The sequence below is a fragment of the Pelobates fuscus genome, chromosome 5 (assembly GCF_036172605.1).
Source record: "Pelobates fuscus isolate aPelFus1 chromosome 5, aPelFus1.pri, whole genome shotgun sequence".
Classification (NCBI taxonomy): Eukaryota; Metazoa; Chordata; class Amphibia; order Anura; family Pelobatidae; genus Pelobates; species Pelobates fuscus.
In genome coordinates, this window is record NC_086321.1 from 151,633,279 (window position 1) to 151,656,932 (window position 23,654).

General features: G+C 45.9%; 1 protein-coding gene across 1 annotated transcript in view; it reads left to right on the plus strand.

Moving 5' to 3' along the window:
- Nucleotides 1-18,590, plus strand: part of MMP11 (matrix metallopeptidase 11) — a 45,358-nt gene extending 26,768 nt beyond the window's left edge. Inside the window, exons 6-8 of the mRNA XM_063454491.1 lie at nt 10,912-11,116; nt 16,621-16,881; nt 17,063-18,590. Of these exons, the coding sequence (XP_063310561.1) occupies nt 10,912-11,116; nt 16,621-16,881; nt 17,063-17,205 (609 nt within the window). The 3' untranslated portion in view covers nt 17,206-18,590. The remainder of the gene's footprint in view (nt 1-10,911; nt 11,117-16,620; nt 16,882-17,062) is intronic.
- Nucleotides 18,591-23,654: the final 5,064 nt, after the last annotated feature.

Consider the following 23,654-nt stretch of genomic DNA (forward strand, 5'->3'; position numbering starts at 1 on the left):
CCCCTCCAAGGACAAATGGCGAGGTCGGTTTCGCCACACTTCTCCCCTTTACCCCCCAGACTAACAGGGTACTTGACCTCCTGCCGGTCAGTGCCCTTGTTAGTCCAGCAGCCCACCCACAAGACAGAAACAGCAGAGCAGCCCACCCACAATAAACAGTTACTACACCTGGGTGAGGGAGAATCTTGTCCAGGTTCAGGTGCCTCACCACGGCTGTGTGGGGGACTGGTAGGCTGCCTTGGTAGGTTGCTGAGGGGGCAGAGACCAGCGGTACTCTGTCCTGTTGCCAGCACTACCACGGGAGTAGTCTGGTTGGAGCCTGGTTGCTGGAGACCGACTGTCTCCCCTTTAAATACACCGCTCTGCTGCTGGAGACCGACTGTCTCCCCTTGAGTTACACCGCTCTGCTGCTGGAGACCGACTGTCTCCCCTTGAGTTACACAGCTCTGCTGCTGGAGACCGACTGTCTCCCCTTGAGTTACACAGCTCTGCTGCTGGGGACAGACTGTCTCCCCTTTAAATACACCGCTCTGCTGCTGGAGACCGACTGTCTCCCCTTGAGTTACACCGCTCTGCTGCTGGAGACCGACTGTCTCCCCTTGAGTTACACAACTCTGCTGCTGGAGACCGACTGTCTCCCCTTTAGTTACACAGCTCTGCTGCTGGAGACAGACTGTCTCCCCTTTGGCTAAACAGCCCTGTTGTGGGGGGGCAGGACCGACCGTCCCTACCCCCTGTGCTGGAAGTGCAGAGACCACGGTCCCATCTGCACAGGTGTGGGGCTTACAGTCTCCCCCTGGTACATTAAGCTGCCGCTGGGGAGAGGTGGTAACCAGCTCCTCTCCCATTAGAACACTCTGCCGCTGGGGAATGGAGACTGGGCTCTCTATTCCCTGTACATTAATGATCCGCCGCTGGGGAGAGGTGGTAACAATCTCCTCTCCCATGCATACTTCCCGTCTCTGCGGAGGGAGACCGACTGTCTCTCCTCCCAGCACAGAGTCCTGCTGTGGGGGAAAGGGGGCTGGGCTCTCTATTCCCTGCTGGATACTCTGCCGCTGGGGAATGGAGACCGGGCTCCCAATTCCCAACAAATCACACTGCCGCTGGGGATCTGGGCCGACTGCCCAGCATCCCTGTAGGGCCGGTAGAGAGACCTCGATCCCATCTCCACCTGCCATCTGTGGGTCTCTCCAGGACCAGTCTATGAGGTCCCCTACTTCTGCAACTGGTAGTGAAGCAGGGGGTACCTCTGCCGCGTTTTCCCAGCTGTAGGCTAGCAGGTCTGGGTCTGCCACCCAGTTTTCCCGGTCTGCGTCCCTGCTCTGCGGCTGGCAGGAATTTAATAGTTCTACATAGTCCATCTCCAGCTCTCGTTCCATGGCAGCGAAACGGCGGAGGTCTTCTCCCAGTCCAATAGATCTCGGGCCCTGTATCATCTCACCTCGGTAATGAAAGATAGCCCAGTACCGTGACTCTGCTGGACTGCCGAAGTCGACATCCTCCACTAAGGCTTTCCACAACAGGCCAGGGCTTGTGTAGTTCTCCCCCTCTGGCTGGATGCCCTCTGCCCTCCACGTCTCTGGCTGGACAGTGCACCACCACAGTGCCCGGTATGAGGCGTCCAGGCTCAGTTCCCTTTCCACGAGGTACTCGAGTTGTCTTACCCGCTACCCTCCAGGTTGGTCTCCCAGAAGTGGCATCCGCCAGGCCATTTGTTCCTCCAACTGGTATGCGACACCAGGAAGGCGCTGCTGACGTTGATACTGGACTTCCTCCAGGGCATCGTACCATAATTCTTTCCGGGCATTATCTCTCCATTCTAATTCACTCTCTTCCTCATGTGTGTGTGTTGCCCAGGGGTCTACGAACCCCATTTTCCCAAATCTTTGTGTAGACAGGGACGCTGTAGGCACACTAGCGTCGCCCTCAATTTGTAAATCCAAACGTACTGTGTCTCCGAGCTGCTTTACCTCGCACTAGGACGCCATCCCACCGCTTGCCACCAATGTAACGGATCGCCTGGCACCCCGACTTGGTACCTCCGTTAATGGATGCTCCTAGTGCTTCCTGAGGACTCCAAGCAGACACCACAATCACCGAATCCGAGAAACCTTTTAAATTCTCCCAAGCATATGAATGCTGTAGACCATTGAATAGGAACCATACGAATAGGCTTGTACTCCTAGCAGTCAACTGGAACAGCATGCAATAAATCCTTCCCCCCAATAATGAGACGACACATCACTTTGAGGGTAAAACAGGAACTCTGGACTGGCTCATCCAGCCTGGCTTTTATTTCCAACTCACACATACAGGCCACACCCAGGGGGAGGCATAAAAGAACCAATGACATAGATGTTACCTCCCACACATCCCCTCCCCTTAGTGTGACACATAATCCCATTATGCATACAGTGTAAAATATACTTTTACACAACTTTCATAACTTTAAAACCATACATCACATTCACATAAAAATACATATCCACAATCAATCCATTCAGGGGAACAACATATTAAAAAATGGCATGAATCCGACCAGGGGTTCAAAAGTTACTAAAAGTATCTTTTGTTCCTTTCTGGCTGGCAGAAAAACATCCCCACAATGCACCCTGGTTTCCTCCCTTCTGCCCTGGAGTTAATTGGAGAAGTAATCCAATTACCCAGGACTAAAGGCAGACTCAATTAACCACATGGTTGCAAAACAACATAAAACACTTTAAAATACATAAAGTCACATTTACACATAACACACAGACATTTCACCTATCCCCAGATAGCTGGGATCTGCACGCACAAAACTACCGAATAGCGCGCAGATCCTACTCACACAGTACAATTGCCATGGAGCTAAAGTCTTTCCCATAGTCTTTCATTATATGAATAGGCTCCATGGTATGGCTATCTGGAGTATCACATTCCCATAAAGTCTGGTCCATAGTCCAAAGGCAAGAGGCGGGCAATCAGCCCCCTCCAAGGACAAATGGCGAGGTCGGTTTCGCCACACTGTACAACCCCTGTAATGTCAGTAGGGAAACCCCTTGCATGGGGAACCACATAAATACTGTGACCTGTGATTAAAAGCTCAGTTGACGGGGGGCGGGGCTAAGCCAGCGAGCCAAACGGTCGCACGTAAGCTGGGCTCCCGTCTAACGGGCCCTGTTACTGCTGATTTTTGCCAAACCCGAGCCGAAAACTAAACCTGGAAACGCTGATCGAGATAAGCGAGACCTGGTGACAAGATTGATACCCGTTCTGAGAACCTCGGAGACCGGGAGGCTATGCTGGCCAGACGCGGCCTAGAGGTGAGGGGACTGGGGGGAGGCGGCCGCTCTCCCCGACCCTGCATCGGAAGGGCAACTGACAAAACACCCTGTTCCCCCCCCCGGACCGGTGGGGGTTATCCCGGTCAAAGCTTGACAGACCAACTACCTGCTAAAACCCCAAACAGGGAGCTCCATCGACGGCGGGAAGAGGCGAACTCCGGCAAAATGGCCGCCTTCGCACAAGCTCGACCTATGGAGGGGACTGACCTCCTTGCCAAACTAGATGCGCTATTTGCCAAATTCTGGGAGAAGCTGGCACTCAGAGAGCAGCAAGCCCAGGCACACAACTCTCATACCCGCACACTCACAGCGGAGCAAGCAAGCATCCAACAAGAGCGCAACCCCCCCCTGGCAACCAAGGCCCTAAAATGGCGACGGCCTGCCAGAGGAGAACACATACGCACTAAGAAGCGACCCAGGCAGCCTCTTAAAAGCCGACACTCACCCCGAGACAGCACGACAATCCTGAAGCGACGAAAGCCGCGGAGACTACCTTACCGGCTGAATGAGCGTGCAGCAGACAGACACCTCGCCCGTCACACCAGTGCAGACACGAACCCTCAAAAGCATACCTACCTAAAGCATCTCGTCCAGCCGCAACCCGCTACACGAATCCCCACATCAGTGCAGAAAACGAAGAGTCCTGCTGAATACTGCCAGCTCAGCCACGCCGGGCAACACAGAGCACGAGCACTGAGAAGACCCAGAGACCACGGTCTGGTAACTGGACTATGCCGCTATACAGCCAGAGCAGGGCGGGAGCACAAGGGCACTAGGGACTGGTGGCTCCCTTCCATACAAAGAGGTGAACTTGTGGGTTCTAGTCTTAGCAGCGTGCCATTAACGGGCATAGGGTGATCAGCCCCATACAGATCCATCAACATACAGCTTGTTTTCACGGGTCACCTTGCCTTACACCAGCTCCAAGCCTTGATAAGACAGTGCAGTGATATAACACTGGCCCAAAAAATGTTTTCTCCTGTTTCTTTTTATATTACTTCTTGTTTGTATGCCGGTTAAATTAGTGCTATCTTCTTCATGCACATAATCATCTCATGGCAAAAATAACATCTTACCAGTATGAGCCTCATCAGTTAGCAATTTGATGCTCAGTCGTCCACTCTGACAATGTTAATGTCTGCCTACCTAATATGCCTTGATAACACTGTCTCAGATGCCCATAGCAATCTGTAATGTGCCCCCTGTACCTAACAGCAGGGTCCAAGCTGTGAAACCAACTGTATGACCTCTAATATTTTAGCAGGTTCCTAACCGGATCGTCTGATCCATAGCCTGCATTTAAATTCCCTGATCGATACTTATAACAATTATCCTAATGCTCCACCGCTGTTGCTTTAAACTGTGAGCTTCTCGTCTACGCATGTAAAACCAACTGTAGGACCTCTAATATGTTAGCATGTTACCTACCGGATCTTATGATCCTTAGCCTGTATTTTCTAACTACGGTTTTAACGACAGAAAAATATTTAAAAATTGAGGCACCGCAATTCAGGAAATGTCATTTAATCTTGCTGTACTGACCCTATACTGTAACTCATTTGACCGCTTTCCCCAATTTCTCTTATGTATCCCATCTTGTTTGCCTCTAATAAAAGAAAGATTGACAAAAAAAAAGCTCAGTTGACTCCCAGCCTATGTGTTGTCTAGTACTTGGGAGGGAAGGATTTATGCAACGCTACCGGGATTATTGTATGCTGTACTTATTTTGCCTGGATTATTTTATGCTGTTCCTGTCTACCAGCGGAGATATTGTGGATTATACTACCTCTCCGCTTCACTGAACATACATCAGTTTTAGGCTATACAGTTGTAAATAAGCGGAATACCATTGGCAATGTCTAATAACACAAAATTTCCTAACATAATGTAATATCCGCTGTGGCTCCAGTGCACAATTCCTTTACATGGTGTGACAGTTGAAAGCAATTTGTTGCTTTTCTAATTTTTTTGTTCGCTATGTACAGTTCGCTATGTACAGTTGACAATAAAATATTTTTAACTCTAGGGTAAAGAAACATATCCCTTGATGGTAGGGAGTATTGATTTTGTAAGATAAAAACATTCCCTATCGTGTCACCCTCTAGGACGTCGTTCACCCTATGCATGCCCTTATTTATCCATGATGTTACTGGCAGATCAGGGGAGAGTGCCATTATTGTTCTAGCAGTGCAGATCTTAGGAGAGATGTTGTGTTTAGGACGTGTGGGCTCCAGGATTTCCAGGACTGCAGTAGAAACTGTGAACACTGCAGTATGGGTAAACCAGGTGACTGGAGGAGCGTGTGTGCCCAAAGTGAATAGGTGATTTCGTTTGGGTGCCGGATAGGCCTGAACCCCCCCATCGAGTTAGGGAGCAGCAGTTTGCAGTACACCACTCAAGGGGGTTTCCTCTTCCAGACATGCGCATTTATGGTGGATTGGAATTGTTTAAGCGCTATGGGCAGGGTACGAAAGAGATAGAGGATATGTGGCAGCACCATCATTTTTATAGAGCTGATGTGACCCAACCAAGATACCTCCAGATCAGCCCATTTCTCTAGGGACGTTTTAATTTTGTTTATCAAAGGATGATGGTTCTCATGCGTGATATTATGAAGGGATTTCGTCAGTTGTATTCCTAAGTAGGATAGAGATTTTTTTACACCAGTCAAAGGTGTATGTTTGCGCCAGCTGCGAAGCTGTGGTTTGCGCGAGGTTGATAGGCTGTGCTTGGGTTTTAGAGGTGTTGTTTTTGTAATAGGACACCCTGCTGTATGCTTTTAAGAGATCTAACAATTTGGGAATGAAAGCAAACAAGTCTGTTATAAATAGGAGGATATTGTCAGCTAAGCTAGACAACTTTTTGGTGCCACCTGGGGTATTCAAGCCTTTGATGTGTGTGCACTGGTTTATGAGATGTGTCAGGGGTTCAAGACATGAAATAAAAATTAGCGGAGATAATGGGCACTCTTGACGAGTGCCATTGTGTATGCGAAACGACATGGATAGGAAGCACGTGCTAAATACCTTGGCCGATGGTTGCTGGTATAGGGCTAAGATGCTGGGCTAAATTAGTAGTAGGCAATCGACTGCAGCTCGTGTGTGATTTTTCTTTTGGCCTTGTTGAGCGATCCTGCCATCTGCCATTCTCCTTGGGGCGTTTCCGTGATGTGGTAGCTGGTGCTGCAGACGCTCGTGGATGAAACAGTCCCCAATCTCTGAGGAGACACATGCCATCCTCTGGTACGTTGACGGTGTGGTTCCTACCATTTCTCCATAAAAGGGTGTTCGTCGGGTAGCCCCAGCGATACTGTTGGTTTCTCAGCGTCTTTCTTACTGTGTTGAATTCTCTCCGGCGGTTCATCGTCAGTGCTGATAAGTCAGCAAATAGCTAGATGTCATTGTATAAATATGGCAGCTTGGGGAGATCCCGCGCTGCGAAGAGCAGTGCATCATTTGTTTTAAAATAGTGGAATCGCACTACCGCGACCCTTGGAATATCTTGGGTGAATCTTGGGGGCCTGGGTGAGCAGTGGGCCCTATCCATGAGCCGCTCAGCCACTGCGATATTCGGCAACAGGCATTTGCAGAGCCCTATGATATATCAAAATAGTGCATCGGCAGCCACATTGTCCAGGATAACTCAGGAGCGGACGTTGTTGACATTGTTCCTCCTTAAGCGGTCCTAGAGATCCGCCAGCTTACGTTTAAGTTCCTAGAAACACAGAAACATTGAATTTGACGGCAGATAAGAACCATTCGGCCCATATAGTCTGCCCAATTTTTTCATCAGCTGGTGCTCATCAGCCAGGGTTTGCACTGTATCAGCCACTTTGTTGTGCGCCGTGCATAGTTCTTCTGTGTGAGCCTCAAGGCGGTTGGTCCTGTCACCAAGATCCGATATCTCTCTTTTTATTTCGCTGGTCACTCACTTGAGATCAGATTGGAAGGTAACTCTGAATTCCTGCAGCATGACATACAGCCTTTTCTCAGTGACCATGAGATTTGTGAAAGCGCCAGGCCTTCGTCGCCATCTTGAGTAGGCCTTTCTTAGCGTGGTGGATCGGGTCCGTTATTTTCGTTTGTTTCACCGGTGACTTTGCAAGCAGGAGGGCCGAGTTTTCAGCGTTTATACAGGCTATCGGGTCATATAGGACCGGGAGCTCTCACTCCATGAGTCTATTCACCTCGGCAGCTAGCCACGCCCCCCCGTAAAATTTCACTTTTAAGGGGATACTCCAGACCCCTAGAGCACTTTAGCTTGCTAAAGTGATTTATGTATGAAGAGTGTGTCCTCTTTTAATTTTACAAAAAGTTCACAATTCAATAGATTTGCGCTTTTATAAATTAACCTTGTTGCAACCCCTGGCTATTAATCAGACGACTTGTCTTGTTACTTGGTTTGATTAGGTCAGTGGAGATAAACTCAAGAAGCAGCAATGGCTCAGAGCACCTGCCTTGTAAAGATGTGTCATTGAACTATTTGAAAGTCTGTGAATGGACAGCCACAGAAAGTCTGGGCGGGGTTCGAAGGGCAAGACTTGCAAAGGCTTTAGGCATGAGAGCTTCACCTTCTGTGAGCTGCTTTTAGATAAACCCGCAATAAAAAAATTGCATGAGTAAATGTTTTTATTGGGGGTATATCTAAACAGTGATTTTTGCTTATTATGTATCTATGTTCCTTTTATGTTATATTTATACCAAAACTCATACTTATGAGACATTAAACATTAAATTTAACTGTAATCAATAATAACTACCTTACTCTGAACTTCCTCTTTTATTATACATACTTGCGTAGCCAGCTAGGAGCTTTCCACATTTTGTGTCCATTTATTAATTTTCCTTAATCCATATGAATTATTTTTAATTATTCTGATTTTGCATCTTGGTATTTTTAAAAAAAGTTTAAATTTTTTATTTTTGCAGTGCATGAAATATTACAAGCGAGCATGTGGTACCCCGATGGCATTCCTCATGCTTTTCAGTAACATTTGAAACAGTAGGGTATATGTTAGATCTTGCACATTTTTTTTATAATAAGTCCAGCATAGGTGAGACAGACTGATGGAGCAATTTGGTAAGGTTTAGGTAGGCTCATACAATTCAAGATCATTGTAATGGTTAAACAAGCTTAAGCATATAACAGGTTTAAATGTATCTTGTTGAGCAGTGTTAGAGTGCATGGGTCTGTGAGTGAGTAATAGAGTGGTCTTGAGTAGCTTGTCAGGGTGTTTTAATCGTGTAGTAATGCCTGCAGTGTGACCTTTTGCATCGTAGGACCCTGAGCTCTCTGTATATCCGTGTGTCATTAACAGACTGGTTTACCAATGTTATTTTCTACTCTCTGCTCATGTGTAGCCTTTACCTTGTCCGTAGTCTAGCTGTTGGTTTGTGCAGCACTATGCCACGTTGCTTGCTTGGCCAAACTATTAATACAAAAAGTGAAAATTAAGTAAGCAGGCCAAACTTGCGTGTGTCTAGTGTGGGGCACGGTAATACAATAAGTCCCCTCGGGTCCCCCAGGAATGAGTCCCTCTTTGGCCTGGTCGGCTTTAGTAAGATCGTTCCCTCAGTGCAGCGCCATGTGACCTATTCGGTCTCCCGGCCCCGGAAACTCGACTTGCAGTGCTTCCTAGCTGATTCACCCAATGCCTCGTTGGGGCAGAGTCATTCCCTGCTGTGGATGCCCGTGGATCTCCCCTTGGGTGCGGTAAGTGATCGGGAGTGGATGGGGGCAGTTGGTACCTTGGTGCCCTCGTGGGGTCGTCCCTGTGGCTGCGGGTGCCCGGAGCGGGCCCTTGCTTGATTTCCGCGGTGTCCTTCGTGGGGTTGTTCTCTGTGGGTGAGGCACACGCTTTCCTTTCCGCCGCCATTTTTGTTGTTGTCGTGTGTTTTGCCGGCACAGCTCCACGCCGTTGAGGATCCGGGGGTGACTGTCGAGGTGGATGGTTTGAGCTGGGTGGACGAGTGTTGTTTAGTTGCAGTACTTGTTCGAGTTTCAGCCAGAAGTCGATGAAGTTGCGGTCCAGATTGGACCCAGAGACGAGCCTGGCCCCCTGATTGCCTGGGAAACACGTGGTCTCCGCCATTGTGGGTGGGCCTTTCATCTCTCTGACCATTCTCTTCGGCGTAAGCACTGTTTAGTCTCTGGATGGCTCCAGGTTGGGAGGTCGGCTGCCTCTCCCGCCCAGCACATACCAGGCCGCATGCCCTCGTGGGTATATTCTGCTGTCCATCGTCCGCTCACGGGCCGCTTTACCGGTTCACCGTGGGGACTTGGAGGTGGTAAGTCACTTGGGGTCTCATGTGGTGAGTTAAAGAGTGCCTTTTTAGCCTTTTTTCCGATTTTCATAGTGAGCTCTAGTGAGGCACATCTTCCCTCCATGGCAGTCAGGCCCCGCTCCCGCCTCTTGGTATTTTTAGTCAATCAAAATTCAGATAAGATTAAATCCCTAAGATAGTTGTGTACAGATAACACAAAGATGAGACTACAATAATGGTAGACTATATTCATTTTTAAAAGTGAGATTAGGTACAGTATTTTTATAAATATGTTTCAAAATCTCTAAATATTGTCTTTCACATAAATGAAACTAAAACGAAGCATTGCTGTCCCTTTAAAAGTAAACAACATTGCACATAAGGATTTATTCACTAAACTCTGAATTTTAGTGACTTAAATACAAAATTCCCATATATTATATACCCATATATTATAACTAGAAATTTTGAATTGAAAAAAAATAAAACAACCAGTGCTGTATTTACAGTAAACATCTGCCTATGTGTCTAGCATATGTAGTGTGTTTGTACACAGGGCATGTAGCAGGTTTGTGTATACTGGCTCTAGCTTTAAATGGGTATAGGTAATGGTAATTTTATTGCATGACGGTCCATGCATGTGTTTGTAGGATTGTTTAAATTTAATCCCCCCTCCAGCCTCTTACCTTGGGCCAGGGAAGGGTGACTTGCCAATTCCTGGTGCTTCAGTGGCGAGGGACTCTAGCTTGCATCTCCGCTAGTGCAGACTGCTCTTGGTTTACCAAAGGAATACTTTCAGCCTGCGCCTAGTGTAGGTGCAGACTAGTGTCTACTTGGCTCCCTCTAGCATCAGAAGAGTGTACTGGCTCGGTGTGTGAGATCTTTGATCTGAAGATAGCCAAATTTACAATTTACTTGAAAGAGAGCACTCAGGAGACTAAATAATGTTCAATTGTGCTGCTCTATATATCTCAAGGCTCACTGTGTGTATAAATAAAAAAATATATATACATACACACATGCACACACTCAGAATATGGAATGCATTTGGAATATAGGACAGAGACAGTTTTTACCCCAAATTTTATTGCAAAATATTGCGTGTTATATTATGAAAAATATGGTAGCTGGTTTGGAAAAAAGTCTCCAGCTCACCTCTAGTCCCAGTTTGGTTATTTTTGCCTTAGTTATGTAATTTATTATAAACCACAGGATACAATTTATTACAATTAAATCTAAAACGTAGAATTAGCAAATAAAAAAACCTGTCAGTTGATACTTATCTGTGTAGCAGTTACCCCTCTCTTCAATCCTCCTAGCCGGACGCATGTTCTACGGATTTTGATGCAGTGTCCACGATCCGTGGAGAGTTGTTTTTCTTCAAGTCTGGTTATGTGTGGCGCCTGCGTGGTGGGAAATTGCAGACCGGGTATCCCGCACTGGCCTCTCGACACTGGAAAGGGATCCCTGAAGCTGTCGATGCTGCATTTGAAGATTCTGTGGGAAATATCTGGTTCTTTTACGGTAAGAAGAAAACGTACTGAGAAAATGGCTGACGTTGCAAGAGCGGATTTATAGTATTTTACACTCAAAGCACTGTGATATTTACTAACTAAACCATGAATTACAGGGAATTAAAGTGAATGGCAAATTTTAGGACAAAATCACACAGCTATAAAAATAACTGGATTAGATAATTTTATATTTAATTTTTTCTATCAGCTATTTTAGTCTGAAATGTGCAAGCTTGTTCTCAGTTCACCACTGACGAAAAAAACTCTTTTAGAGTTAGGGTGCCTGGCAGTATATATGGTGGAGAATTCTTACCCACAGCCTCAATGTAACAGTGCAAGCTAGGGCAGGCCTGTGGGCATAGGGGTGCGCAGCCTGTTGCATTAGGGTGTGCACCCTAAAGCACAAACACACACGCCGCGTGTATATGTATTTTTATATACACATACACACACATACATATACATACATACATACACACACACATATATATATATATATACATATATATATATATATATATATATACAAATACAAATATACGTAGGTGCAGTGTGTGTGTGATTGTGAGCGGTGCAGTGTGTGTGTGATTGTGAGCAGTCCAGCGTGTAAGGGGTGAAGTGTGTGTGATTGCGAGGGGTACAGTTTGTGTAATTGTGAGGGATTCAGTGTGTGTGGGGTACAGTGTGTATGATTGTGAGGTGTGCACTGTGTGGGCGACAGGGGTTAGGAGGGTGGAGGGGCAGCGACAGGGGTTGGGGGGTAGAGGGACAGGAGGTAGGGGGGTGGAGGGGTAGTGACAGGAGGTAGCGGGGGTAGACGGTTAGTGACAGGGGTTAGGGGGTAGAGGGGTAGTAACAGGTTAGGGGGATAGAGGGGTAGTGACAGGGGTTAGGGGGATAGAGGGGTAGTGACAGGGGTTGGGGTAGAGGGGCAGTGACAGGGGGTGGGGGAGTGGAAGGGCAGTAACAGGGGTTAAGGGGTGGAGAGGCAGTGACATGGGTTAGGGAGGTAGAGGGGCAGTGACAGGGGTTAGGGGGTAGAGGGGCAGTGACAGGGGTTGGGGGGTGGAGAGGCAGTGACATGGGTTAGGGGGGCAGTGACAGGGGTTAGAGGGGTAGTGACAGGGGTTAGGGGTTAGAGGGGTAGTGACAGGGGTTAGGGGGGTAGTGACAAGGGTTAGGGGGTTAGAGGGGTAGTGACCGGGGTTAGGGGGGTAGTGACAGGGGTTAGGGGGGTAGTGACAAGGGTTAGGGGGTTAGGGGGGTAATGACAGGGGTTAGAGGGGTAGTGACAGGGGTTATAGGGTAGTGACAGGGGTTAGGGGGGTAGTGACAGGGGTTAGAGGGGTAGTGGCAGCGGTTTGGGGGGGTAGAGGGGTAGTGACAGGGGTTAGGGGGGTAGTGACAGGGGTTAGGGGGTAGTGACAAGGGTTAGGGGGTTAGAGGGGTAGTGACAGAGGTTAGGGGGGTAGTGACAGGGGTTAGGGGGGTAGTGACAAGGGTTAGGGGGTTAGAGGGGTAGTGACAGGGGTTAGGGGGGTAGTGACAGGGGTTAGAGGGGTAGTGACAGGGGTTAGGGGGGTAGTGACAGGGGTTAGGGGGTTAGAGGGGTAGTGACAGGGGTTAGGGGGGTAGTGGCAGGGGTTAGGGGGTTAGAGGGGTAGTGACAGGGGTTTGGGGGTAGAGGGGTAGTGACAGGGGTTAGGGAGGTAGTGACAAGGGTTAGAGGGGTAGTGACAGGGGTTAGGGGGTTAGAGGGGTAGTGACAGGGGTTAGAGGGGTAGATGGGTAGTGACAGGGGTTAGGGGGCTAGGGACAGGGGTTATGGGGGGTATGGGGGCAGAGGCAGGGTGGGGGGGCAGTGAGTGACAGGGGGCAGAGGGGGTTTAAATACCTGCCCTGGTGGTCCAGTGGGCGCCCTCTCTCTTCAGTCTGCAGCTCCGCCGGGAGTGAGCTGCAGACCACATGGTGAGTCTCGCGATCTCCAGTCAACGCTCTGATAGGCTGGAGATCGCGAGACACTTCAGTCTGCAGCTCACTCCCGGCGGAGCTGCAGACTGAGGCTGGATCTCCATCAGGGCAGACGGACAGGAGGGGCCTCGCACCCGGCGGCATTGTGGGCAAGCCGCCGGGCCCCCTCCTGTGTCGGGTCCTCGGTCATAGACCGAGGACCCGACATGTCAGTCTGCCCAGAGGTAGTGCAGCACGGAGGTGTGATTAGGGTGTGCCCAGGCACACCCGGCACACCCCGTGCGCACGCCTATGCCTGTGGGATCACCTTGCATTCTTAAGTCTGTTTTGTTTGTCTGCACTATGGTGCCTATGTGTGTAACATTCTCCCAGAGGGTAAAACTATATAGATATTGCTGCCAAGTCCCAGCAGCGTTAGCTCCCATAGTTCATCTGCCCCATAAGGCAGTACACCCCAGGGCCCTTTATTTCATAAAGAACAGCAGGGAAAAAGAACATGCAAGATAGTTCAAGTTCACATTGAGGTTACACACAGGAATTCAGTCATGGAATATACCATGATTAATCTACACATAATGAATAGAAATGTACAGATATGGTTTATATATAGAAACTAAAACCTAAGCTTGCTTTATATTATATTTTACATTTTTAAACTGTCTTGCTGTGCTGTTGTGGGTCCGTTATTCAATGATAAACTATTTCATACTTTACAACTGTTTCTATTTAGGAGGGACAGTCCCTATTTTGAGTACAAATACCTCTGTCCCTCTTTTCTATCATAATGTCCCTATTTTCTAGGCCAGGGGTTCCCAATTAATTTTTCCCATGGAACCCTTTGACATAGTGTATCAACATCCCTTTTGCGCAGTTGCGTTAACCTTTCAACTAGCAGAGTATAATGTCTTATTTTTTTACTATATATATATATATATATATATATATATATATAAAAAAAAGAAAGAAAGCCTTGCACTCCAACTCACATCAACATGGACCCGGTGCTTGATTGCACTGAATAGATACAGACGAAGAAAAATCAGCACTCCCAGGATTAATCCAAAGTGAAATGTTATTTCTTTATTCCAACAGTCAACGTTTCAGTTCCACTGGGGAACTTTGTATGTAATTTTATCGTTTTAATACAGGGATGTGTTTGTATGGAATGTTAGCATTTGCGTGCAGAGGTGTATTTGGATGTAGTGTTGGATTTTAAACGTGGATCTACATTTGTGGGTAGCATTGGTGTTTGAGTGTTTGACTGTTTGTATATAATTTTGGAGTTAGAGTTCAGGGGTGTCTTTTTATGTCATGTCTGTGTTTACAGGAGTGTGTGTTGTGTTGGTGTTTAATTGCTGGGATGTCTGTACATGTATTGCCACATACATATTTACACATTAACAAACAGAAACACACCGACACATACACAGTCATATACACACAAACACATACACAGACACACACACTGACACACACACACACCTTAACACACAGATACACACACTGGAATAAACAAACACAGATACCCACACCTTAACACATATACACAGACTGGCACATACAAACACAGATACACACTAGCACATACACACAGACATACACAACTTGACACACAGATACACACTAGCACACAGAAACACACATTGACAGATACACACTGACACATACACGCATAAGCACACTGGTACAAAGATACACACTGACACAGATACACACACAGAAACACACAGTGTGTATCTCTGTGTGTGTGTGTGTATCTGTGTGTCAGTGTGTGTATCTGTGTGCCTGTGTGTATCTGCCAGTGTGTGTATTTGTGTGTGTGTCAGTTTGTGTTAAGTTGTGTATATCTGTGTGTATGTGCTGTTGTGTATCTGTGTTTGTATGTGTGTGTATGTGTGTCTCTATGTGTGTGTCTATGTCTGTGTCTGCATGTGTGGGGGGGCAATGTATGGGAGGGGGAGGGTAGATGTATGGGGTGTGTGGCAGGGGGTAGAGTATGGGCGGGGGCCCAGGGCAATCTTCGCACCGGGGCCCCGTGGTTTCTAGTTACGCCTCTGGAAGTAATGCACAGAAATAATATAGGAAACCCAAATAGCAGGAAATAGATATGTGGAATTAGGACATGACTTATCAAAAATGTGTGCACCCCAGGATGAATGCAGTGCACAGGCTCCAAGCCAACATCCGGGGTACTATATACAATTTTAAAAATAATAACCACAAAAACACACACATAAGGCGGAGGAACCAACATAATCCCACCTGAGAACATACAAACTGAAAAATTGAGACCCCCACCTTCAAGAATTAGCTAGGCCGGGCACTGAGTCCACAGTCCAGGGGACCACCACAACCCGTGCAGATAGGCACCAACTCGTAACTTGAAGGAGTAAGAGCAGCTAATTAAAATCACTAAAAAGTTTTTTTTACCACTAGAACACATTTTTAAGTGCCTTATAATACATATTTTTAGTCACTACCACAACAGGCCCCGCACCTGCCCCCCACTCTATGATTCTTGCTTAATTGTATTCTTACAGGTTTTGTTAAGTTTCTCATAGACTTCCCAGGCAGCCGAGCGGCATAGCTGATGTCATGAAGCCATAATAGTCCATGACCCCCCTTTCATAAGAATTCATAGGCCAAAGTCTCCTCACTCCAGCCATCTGCTTGATCATCATCCAGGAGACCCACAGAGCCTCCACTGCAGTTCACGCTATACTGGCCTCTTTACTAGTTTAGGCTCCATCAAGTCAAATGACCACTGGTTCGTCAAGGGCACCAACTTCCCCCAAAAAGGAGGGCTCACAGCATAGCGGACAGACAGCTTCAGGCCCTCACACCTAGGCCTGGTGCGAAAGTGACTCTGGTCCCAAATGAGTGCTTGTTGTGGGGGAGGCAGGGCAGCACCCCACAGCACCCTCACCATCCGGTGGTGGCAGACCCTTTTCTAGGGTCCAGCATGCACAATGCCTATCCAGAAGATGCCCATCCCATTGAATATCTAGGCTACTCATGGTGTGTTAGACCTCTGGTCCAACATTTCATGTTTTTAGTTGGTAACTCTAAAATGAAGGAATCATCTTGTGCCACAAGACGTGCTACAGCAGTCTCTGTCCAGCATCAGTTTGTGCCAGCTTTCCAATTACACAGATTGGACAGATTGTAAATGCTCAGGCTGGAGCTGCTGAATGTGACATTTGTGCAGCTGAACAGCCAGGCCCTGCCACCGGCCAATGTAAATGTTTTAGACCTGTTCTATAACTTGTGCAAATTCATGAGAATGTTTTTGGCAATTAAATTTGTACTTTTTTTTTTTTTTACTTGTCAGAAAACTGTTCTAAATTGTATTTGCAAATTAGTGGTTAATATCCTAATTTCACTTCAGATTACCTTTAGTGAATACTGAAATTGTATTTTCAGATATAATGCAAAAATAATGCCATAGCAGAAATGTTTATTGACTTGATTATTAACATGTTAAACATTAACATCTGGTTTGAACTAATTTCAGCAACTTTTTATGTTGCTTCCAATTCTTAGGATCCCAGTATTGGGTGTTCGATGGGAAACTACAAGCATCAGGACCTCTTCAAGTTTCGGATTTAGGCCTCTCAGTACCCAGGGTTCAGGCTGCATTTGTGTGGGGAAATGACAAAAATAGGAAAACATACCTGTTTAGAGGATATGAGTATTGGCGTTTCAACCCAGATACTCGGCTTGTGGAGAGTGGGCACTCACGTAGCATGGCAGATTGGAGAGGTGTCCCCACCAGCATTGATGCAGTCTTCCAGGATGAGCAAGGTAAAATCACTTCTTCCATTAAAGATTATAGCAGTGCCAGCATTAAAACTTCAAGGGCAAGAATCTTTATGTTTTTTAAGCTTACTTTCTTTTTGCATATTTTCATGTAATATTTTATTTGTTGAATGTAATAAAAAAAATGAGGGTGGATGCTAGCTAAACTTCTGTGTGTTATATGCAGGGTTTGCTTACTTTCTGCGTGGACTATACTATTGGAAGTTTGACCCGGTTCAGGTGCGTGTGCTGGAAGGTTATCCTCGTCTCATCAGCCAGGATTTCTTCAACTGCCCAGTGACTTCTTCATCTGCCAACTCATTAAGATGAAGATTTTAATCTTCTTCCAGGAATCCTGTTCCATACCTCACATGCCCTTGAGGGACAACACCTGACACACATGGAAACATATTTCAGGGAGCACAGAATAATGTATCCAAAGAGCCATCTCCTTGATAGAACAGTGACCTGGTCTCTCAGCTATATGTTCTTATCCCAAACATCAGGATATTGTCATCTAGCAGGGTAATAACCCATGCCATTGTATTTTTCCATAAAACACATTATCCTACAAAGAACTCTGAGCACAATGGAAATCATATATACACTGTATCAAATACCTTGTTATGTTTGTGGACATATCAATTTGTGTAACTCATGATAATAACCTCTGGGTGTTCATTCATTTATTACTGGGGAACAAAACAATCTCCCTCCACTGAGATCAAACCTGCTACCTTGTTGCTTACCTCCAATGGAAAGGAGATAAAGAAGAGAGATCTTGGGTTTGGTGATATAGAAGGAATTTATGAGAGCTGTGACCTGGTGCCACAGCTCTCCCTGTCTGCTCCCATTTGGAAAGGCATGAGGTTATACCGAGACTGTGGAATACAAGGTGATTGTAACAGAATTAACCAAGGGGAACTAGGAGAAAAGTGTGACTGTGCCTTCTATTGTTCTTCTGCTAAACTACCATGGAAAGTGGAGGTCACTGAGTGTGTAGAGCTCCGAGGCCCCAAAGAATTGAAGGCTCCAAATTGCAGCAACCCTCCCAATAATCCCGATTGTTGTTTCAGTGAACCACTCCATAGCAAATATTTGCAATTCACATGAATACTTTTTTAAAATGCATTTTTTTTTTTGTGATATCATTGTTTATATGCTAACAATACCTCTATCAGTGCCGGACACTGACACAATGAGAAACTCTGGAATTTTTTAATAGTAAATATAATTCAGAGCTGTTCAGGAAACGGCAGCTGTTGGTTTGTAACCCTCAGCTATTTTATTAATTGTTTTATTGTACTAGTGCCATTTTTCTCCTTAGAATTGAAGCCATATATGATGGACTGAGAAAGTGTAGGCAGGCGTTGAAAAGTAACAAAAAGAATGTTCATTCTTTGCTACCTGTAATGCATTTTTTGTTGAGGTACTTTAGTTGTATTACCCATTTGCCACTATGGAGTTTGGAACCTAAACAGGATATGGAAAGTTCCACGTTAAAGGTCCAAGTTAATCAAAAAGCATATCTGTCATTGCTATAGCCCTCTGATATAACATTATGTGTCTGTATCTGGCTAGAAATCGCTATGTTGACTCCTACTGATCTTTAGGATAATCAGTTTTATTATTTAGGCTACACTTGCAGCCATAATTACATAACTCTTTCATGACAATGGGCTATTTGTTTCTCTTTTAGCTTTATCAACGTCAATAATATTTTAATTTACCATTGTATAGTGACTGGTTCTAAGGAAGACACTGGGCTAAATGTTGCCATGAGCACAATTTATTTAATGCATTATGTATCAATGTCTAATTTAGGTGCAGACCTATGTTAAAAGAAAACATTCATTTCAAAATGCACAGCTCACTTACCTTGTTTCTTTAGCAAGTTGTAGCACACTACCAAATCAGATCAAATCAACACACTTTTTGTTTGATAAACAAATAGAGGTTTTGTAAAAGTGACTACTTAGAAAAGTGAATATTTAGGCAAACCAGCAGATTGTTCCTATTATTTCTTTAGGCTTCTGTGGTAATTGCTCCACTATTAGGAGTGTCTCACAATTTCATATCATAATGTCAATTATAATATCCACTGAAACAAGAGCTACAGATGCCAATGTGTAACTTTACAGCAATAACAAAAATGTAAGAGTCTCATAAAAACATATAAATATAAACCTTATCATGCCCAGTTTGTTTATAAAGGTTTACAAAAATGTACACAGTAGAGACCAAGAAATATTGTTTCATATATATATATATATATATATATATATATATATATATATATATATATTCACCAATGAAGAGGAGCACTCAGAAGGACTAAACAATCGTGAATTTATTATTCAAGTAGTTTTACAACAGCATGTAAATCCTGTGATTCAACGTTTCGACCCCTCAGGGTCTTTTTCAAGAACAATTTACAAGTGAACTAAACATGTAATATATAGGCATGAAAACAGTGCACTCACCAATCTCGTGTGTGTAGCCGCCCATTCGAACCCGGAAGTGTCACGAAGCCCGCCCCACGTGGTTTCCATAGCGTGCATCAATACGTGCGACGTAATTAACGTCGTTGCTAGGTGATATCATATCAACAATATGTTATATTCGTGTATACTAGCAACCAGAATAGACAATGTGTTCTGAAAGAGTGTGAGATGTCTAATCGCTAAGGAAGAGAACCCTAAATATCGAATAAATCTTAAGTAAGAGGGTCTCAAGAAATGAGTGAGTGTCAGTCTGAGGCATGAGACTGAAGTGCCAGATGTGCTAAATAGTGCAAAATACAAGGCAAAAAGTGTACTACTGCATATAGTGCCAAACAAAAAAAATTAAAACATACGGCAACATCAATCTCAAATATTGCAAATTAAAAACAAAGAAGGCAAGAATTTCCTGAGTGTCGAGACTAAATATACAATGATATAAGTGATATTATGCAAACACTTAGTAAGACTATTGTATGTTATATTATCTTAGCTGATAGCGAATAATTAAGAAGGTTAACAAGCGGGATGATGATCTGAGAACCAAACATATTCTTATTGGAACGACATATGGTTTGCGTCCAGGTGATGTTTAGCAGAACATAGAGAATGAGATACATTCATTGAGTCCCTTGGGCATAACTGTGTCAAGTCGATGTATCCAATACGTTTCTCGTTGGAGTAGTGCTCTGGATCTGTCACCACCTCTTGGATTCTGTGGAACATGGTCTATGGCAATGAATCGTAAAGTGGGCAACCTATGATTGGCTTGAAGAAAGTGTTTGGCCACTGGCTTATCCGATTTTTGATCCCTGAATGCCGTATTGATGGTTGATCTATGGCCTCTAATCCTGTCCCTGAGCGTGAGATCTGTTTTCCCCACGTATGAGAGACCACAGGGGCAAGTGATGAGGTATATCACATGGTCGGTGGTGCATGTGATATAATGTGTAATGGGGATCCGAATTCCACTGTGTGGGTGGACAAATGAGGTATTGCTATTCATGTGACTACATGTCACACAGCCGCTACATCTGTAGCAACCTTTTTTGGTGGGTCCTCTCGATTTTTGGTAACATGTGATTGGATCGCTTTTCACCAATAGGTCTCTCAGATTTTTATTTCTTTTTAAACTAATCGTGGGTTGCTGTTGGAAAATTGGTGGCAGATTCTTATCCGAACGTAAAATACCCCAGTATTTATTTACAGATCTTTGGATCTGTGTGGTTCCTGTGTGTAACGTTAAGGGTAGGTACATTTTTGTTGTTTGAGAGGCCCTGTTAGCAGGGGATGTCATCCGTTTTATGGCTTTCTCTTTCGCCTTAGCTAGTATGTCTAAATTGTATCCTCTCTGTTGGAATCTGTCCGTCATTTCATGCAATTGTTGCTCACGTTTCTCTGGGTCGCTGTTATATCTCAATACCCGCATGTATTGTGATATCGGGAGGGATTCTTTCAGTTTATGAGGATGGTAGCTATTGAACTGAAGTAGCGTATTCCTGGCCGTTTCCTTACGATATAAGGTGTACCCTAATCTGCCGTTGTCTTTATAGATGGAGACGTCCAAAAATTGGATCTCTTGGGTGCTTGATGATAGCGTCAATTTTACTGGGCAATCGGCTTCATTCAAGTCGGAGACCATGGTGTCTAGGTCAGAGCTAGTTCCTGTCCAAATTAGGAAAATGTCGTCCACGAAGCGATGATATGTGAGTATCTGTTCACTATATCTTTCCAGAATGGATTGGGTTTCGTATATTGACATATAGGCATTGGCATATGAGGGTGCCATAGCCGCCCCCATGGAAGTGCCCGTCAGTTGAAGGTAAAAGTGCTCTTCGAATTTAAAATAGTTACATGTAGGGGGGGCGGAGCCTGCGCCTGAACGGAGCGGACGCAAGCCGCGGTAGCTCCGAGCCAAACGGGGAGAAAAACCCCTAAAACTACCCCTAAAAACCCGCAGCACCAAGCGACTCACCCGGGGGCACCGAGACCACGCACCCGGCAAGACATATGCCGTTCTTCCAAGCGGCCAAAGCGCCAAAGAAAAAGAGGAAGACCGGGGCCTACCACGCTACCCAGAGCCTGGACCTGGAGGCTCTGTTTGGCGCCTTCACTACACCAGGTACAGCGGGAGAGCAGGGGCTGGCAGGGCAGGCCACAACAGCCGCAGGGATGGGACGCAGACCCCCAAAATCGCCCCCACACACACCATCAGGGGCACAGCACATCGGGCACATGCTTCAGCGGCAGCCTGCTCCTAAAATGGCGCCGCCCGGGCACAACAGGGCCGTGGAAATGCCAGAGAGTCCCCCACAGACTGACTCCAATACACAGCCAGTCCAGCCCTGCACAGAGCCCACCACACAAACTACAGGGGATGGGTCAGCCCCAGTCACCCAAAGGGACTTCCAAAACTTAGTAGGAGAAATAAAAAACCTACTGGCAACTAACATGGCAGCCATCAAGGCAGATATACAGAGCGTCAATGACAGAGTGAGCACAACAGAGGGGGATATTGCTGACCTCAAACAAGGCATGAATGCTACACAAGAAACCGTCCACCACCTACAAACCATGCAACAAGCACTCTCCATACATCTAGCCACACTGGATGATAGGTCCAGAAGAAACCATCTTAAGATAAGGGGCATACCGGACTCGGTAACTCCAGAAGAACTCCCCCACTATGTGAGGCGCCTGGTGGCCACCATCTTGCCGGCCGCACAGGCCAAAAAAGTCACTCTAGATGGAACGTACCGCCTGCCTAAGTCCAGCAAGGCCCCAGCGACGGCAGTACAAGACGCCATAGTGCGATACTCACACTCACAAGACAAAATCGCCATCTGGTCAGCGCTGCAGGGCAAGACGCCGCTCACCTTCGAAGGCGCTAACCTTACCTTCTACCAGGACCTCACAAGGTCCACCCTGCAGTGGCGAAGATCCTTACAACCTCTCACAACCAAGCTGAGATCGGCAGGGATTAAATACCGCTGGATGTCACCCAGGCTACTGGTGGTTAACCACAAAGGGACAGTACACAAACTCTCATCGCTCTCGGAAGCCCCAACTTTCCTCACGGCGCTGGGTCTACCACCTCATGTAGAGACCGACGACAGACGGGCGAACCCTCATGCTTGGAAACCCTCCCGAATAAACCCGTTCGTGCCCGACGCTGGCACGGCCACCCACCCAGGGACCTGAACTCTGGAAAGACTGTATACCTACCTGCAAAGTTGCAAAGTAGACTTCCAGACACTGTTACAAAACATTATTAACTAACAATATGTAAATATGTTACTGCACCACACACATATGAGCCCCCCAGGGAAGACCCACCACCCCACGACGGATAGAACCTGGTAAAGGGGCACTACTGGACAGGTGCTCAGCTCCACACAGGCTAACTCTCCCCCCCCCGCCACCCCCTAGGTCAGGGGTGCCACCTAAGACGGGCCAATTTACCCACCCTCCATAGCTACACAACACACTATCAGAAGATAGAGCTATATCAACGGCCCGGACCGACACAATCCTAACACGGATCTAGATTAAAAACCACACTTCCACATACCACACGCTCGCAACCACCTCTACAAGCCATCCTGGAAACACGACAACACACAAGGTCACACAATATAAAAAACTGTGCAAGACAATTACTGTTATAACTGTTTTAACTATGCTAATAATATCTGTTGGTCAATCCCCGCTGCAGCTGTTGGGGCGCAGCGGTACAAAATGTTTATTGTTACCTATCACATGCACAACAAAAATAAAGAATTAAAAAAAAAAAAAAAAAAAAAAAAAAAAAAAATAGTTACATGTAAGGGCTATAGATAGCAGCTCCATGATAAATTCCACGGGCGGTCCGCAATATTTTGAAGAGTTGCTCAGAGTGTGTCGTAGTGCTTGTATACCATCTGTGTGTGGTATAATGGTATACAGATTTTTTACGTCCAATGTAGCTAATATGTATCTCTCTTCTATTGAAGTGAGGTTCTTAATGTGCTCCAAGAAATCATTGGTATCTCGTAGACACGTTGGAAGATCCATGACAGTCGTTTTGATGTGATAATCGATATATTTCGTGATTGGTTCAAGTAGACTGTCTCTGGCTGAGACAATTGGTCTCCCTGGTGGATGTTGTATATCCTTATGAATTTTCGGTAGTGTGTATAACACCGGATGTTTCGGGTAGTCAACGGTTAGGAATTTAGCCATATATGTATCTATGAACCCCATTTGTATGCCAATGGTGATGGTACTTTTTATCCGGTT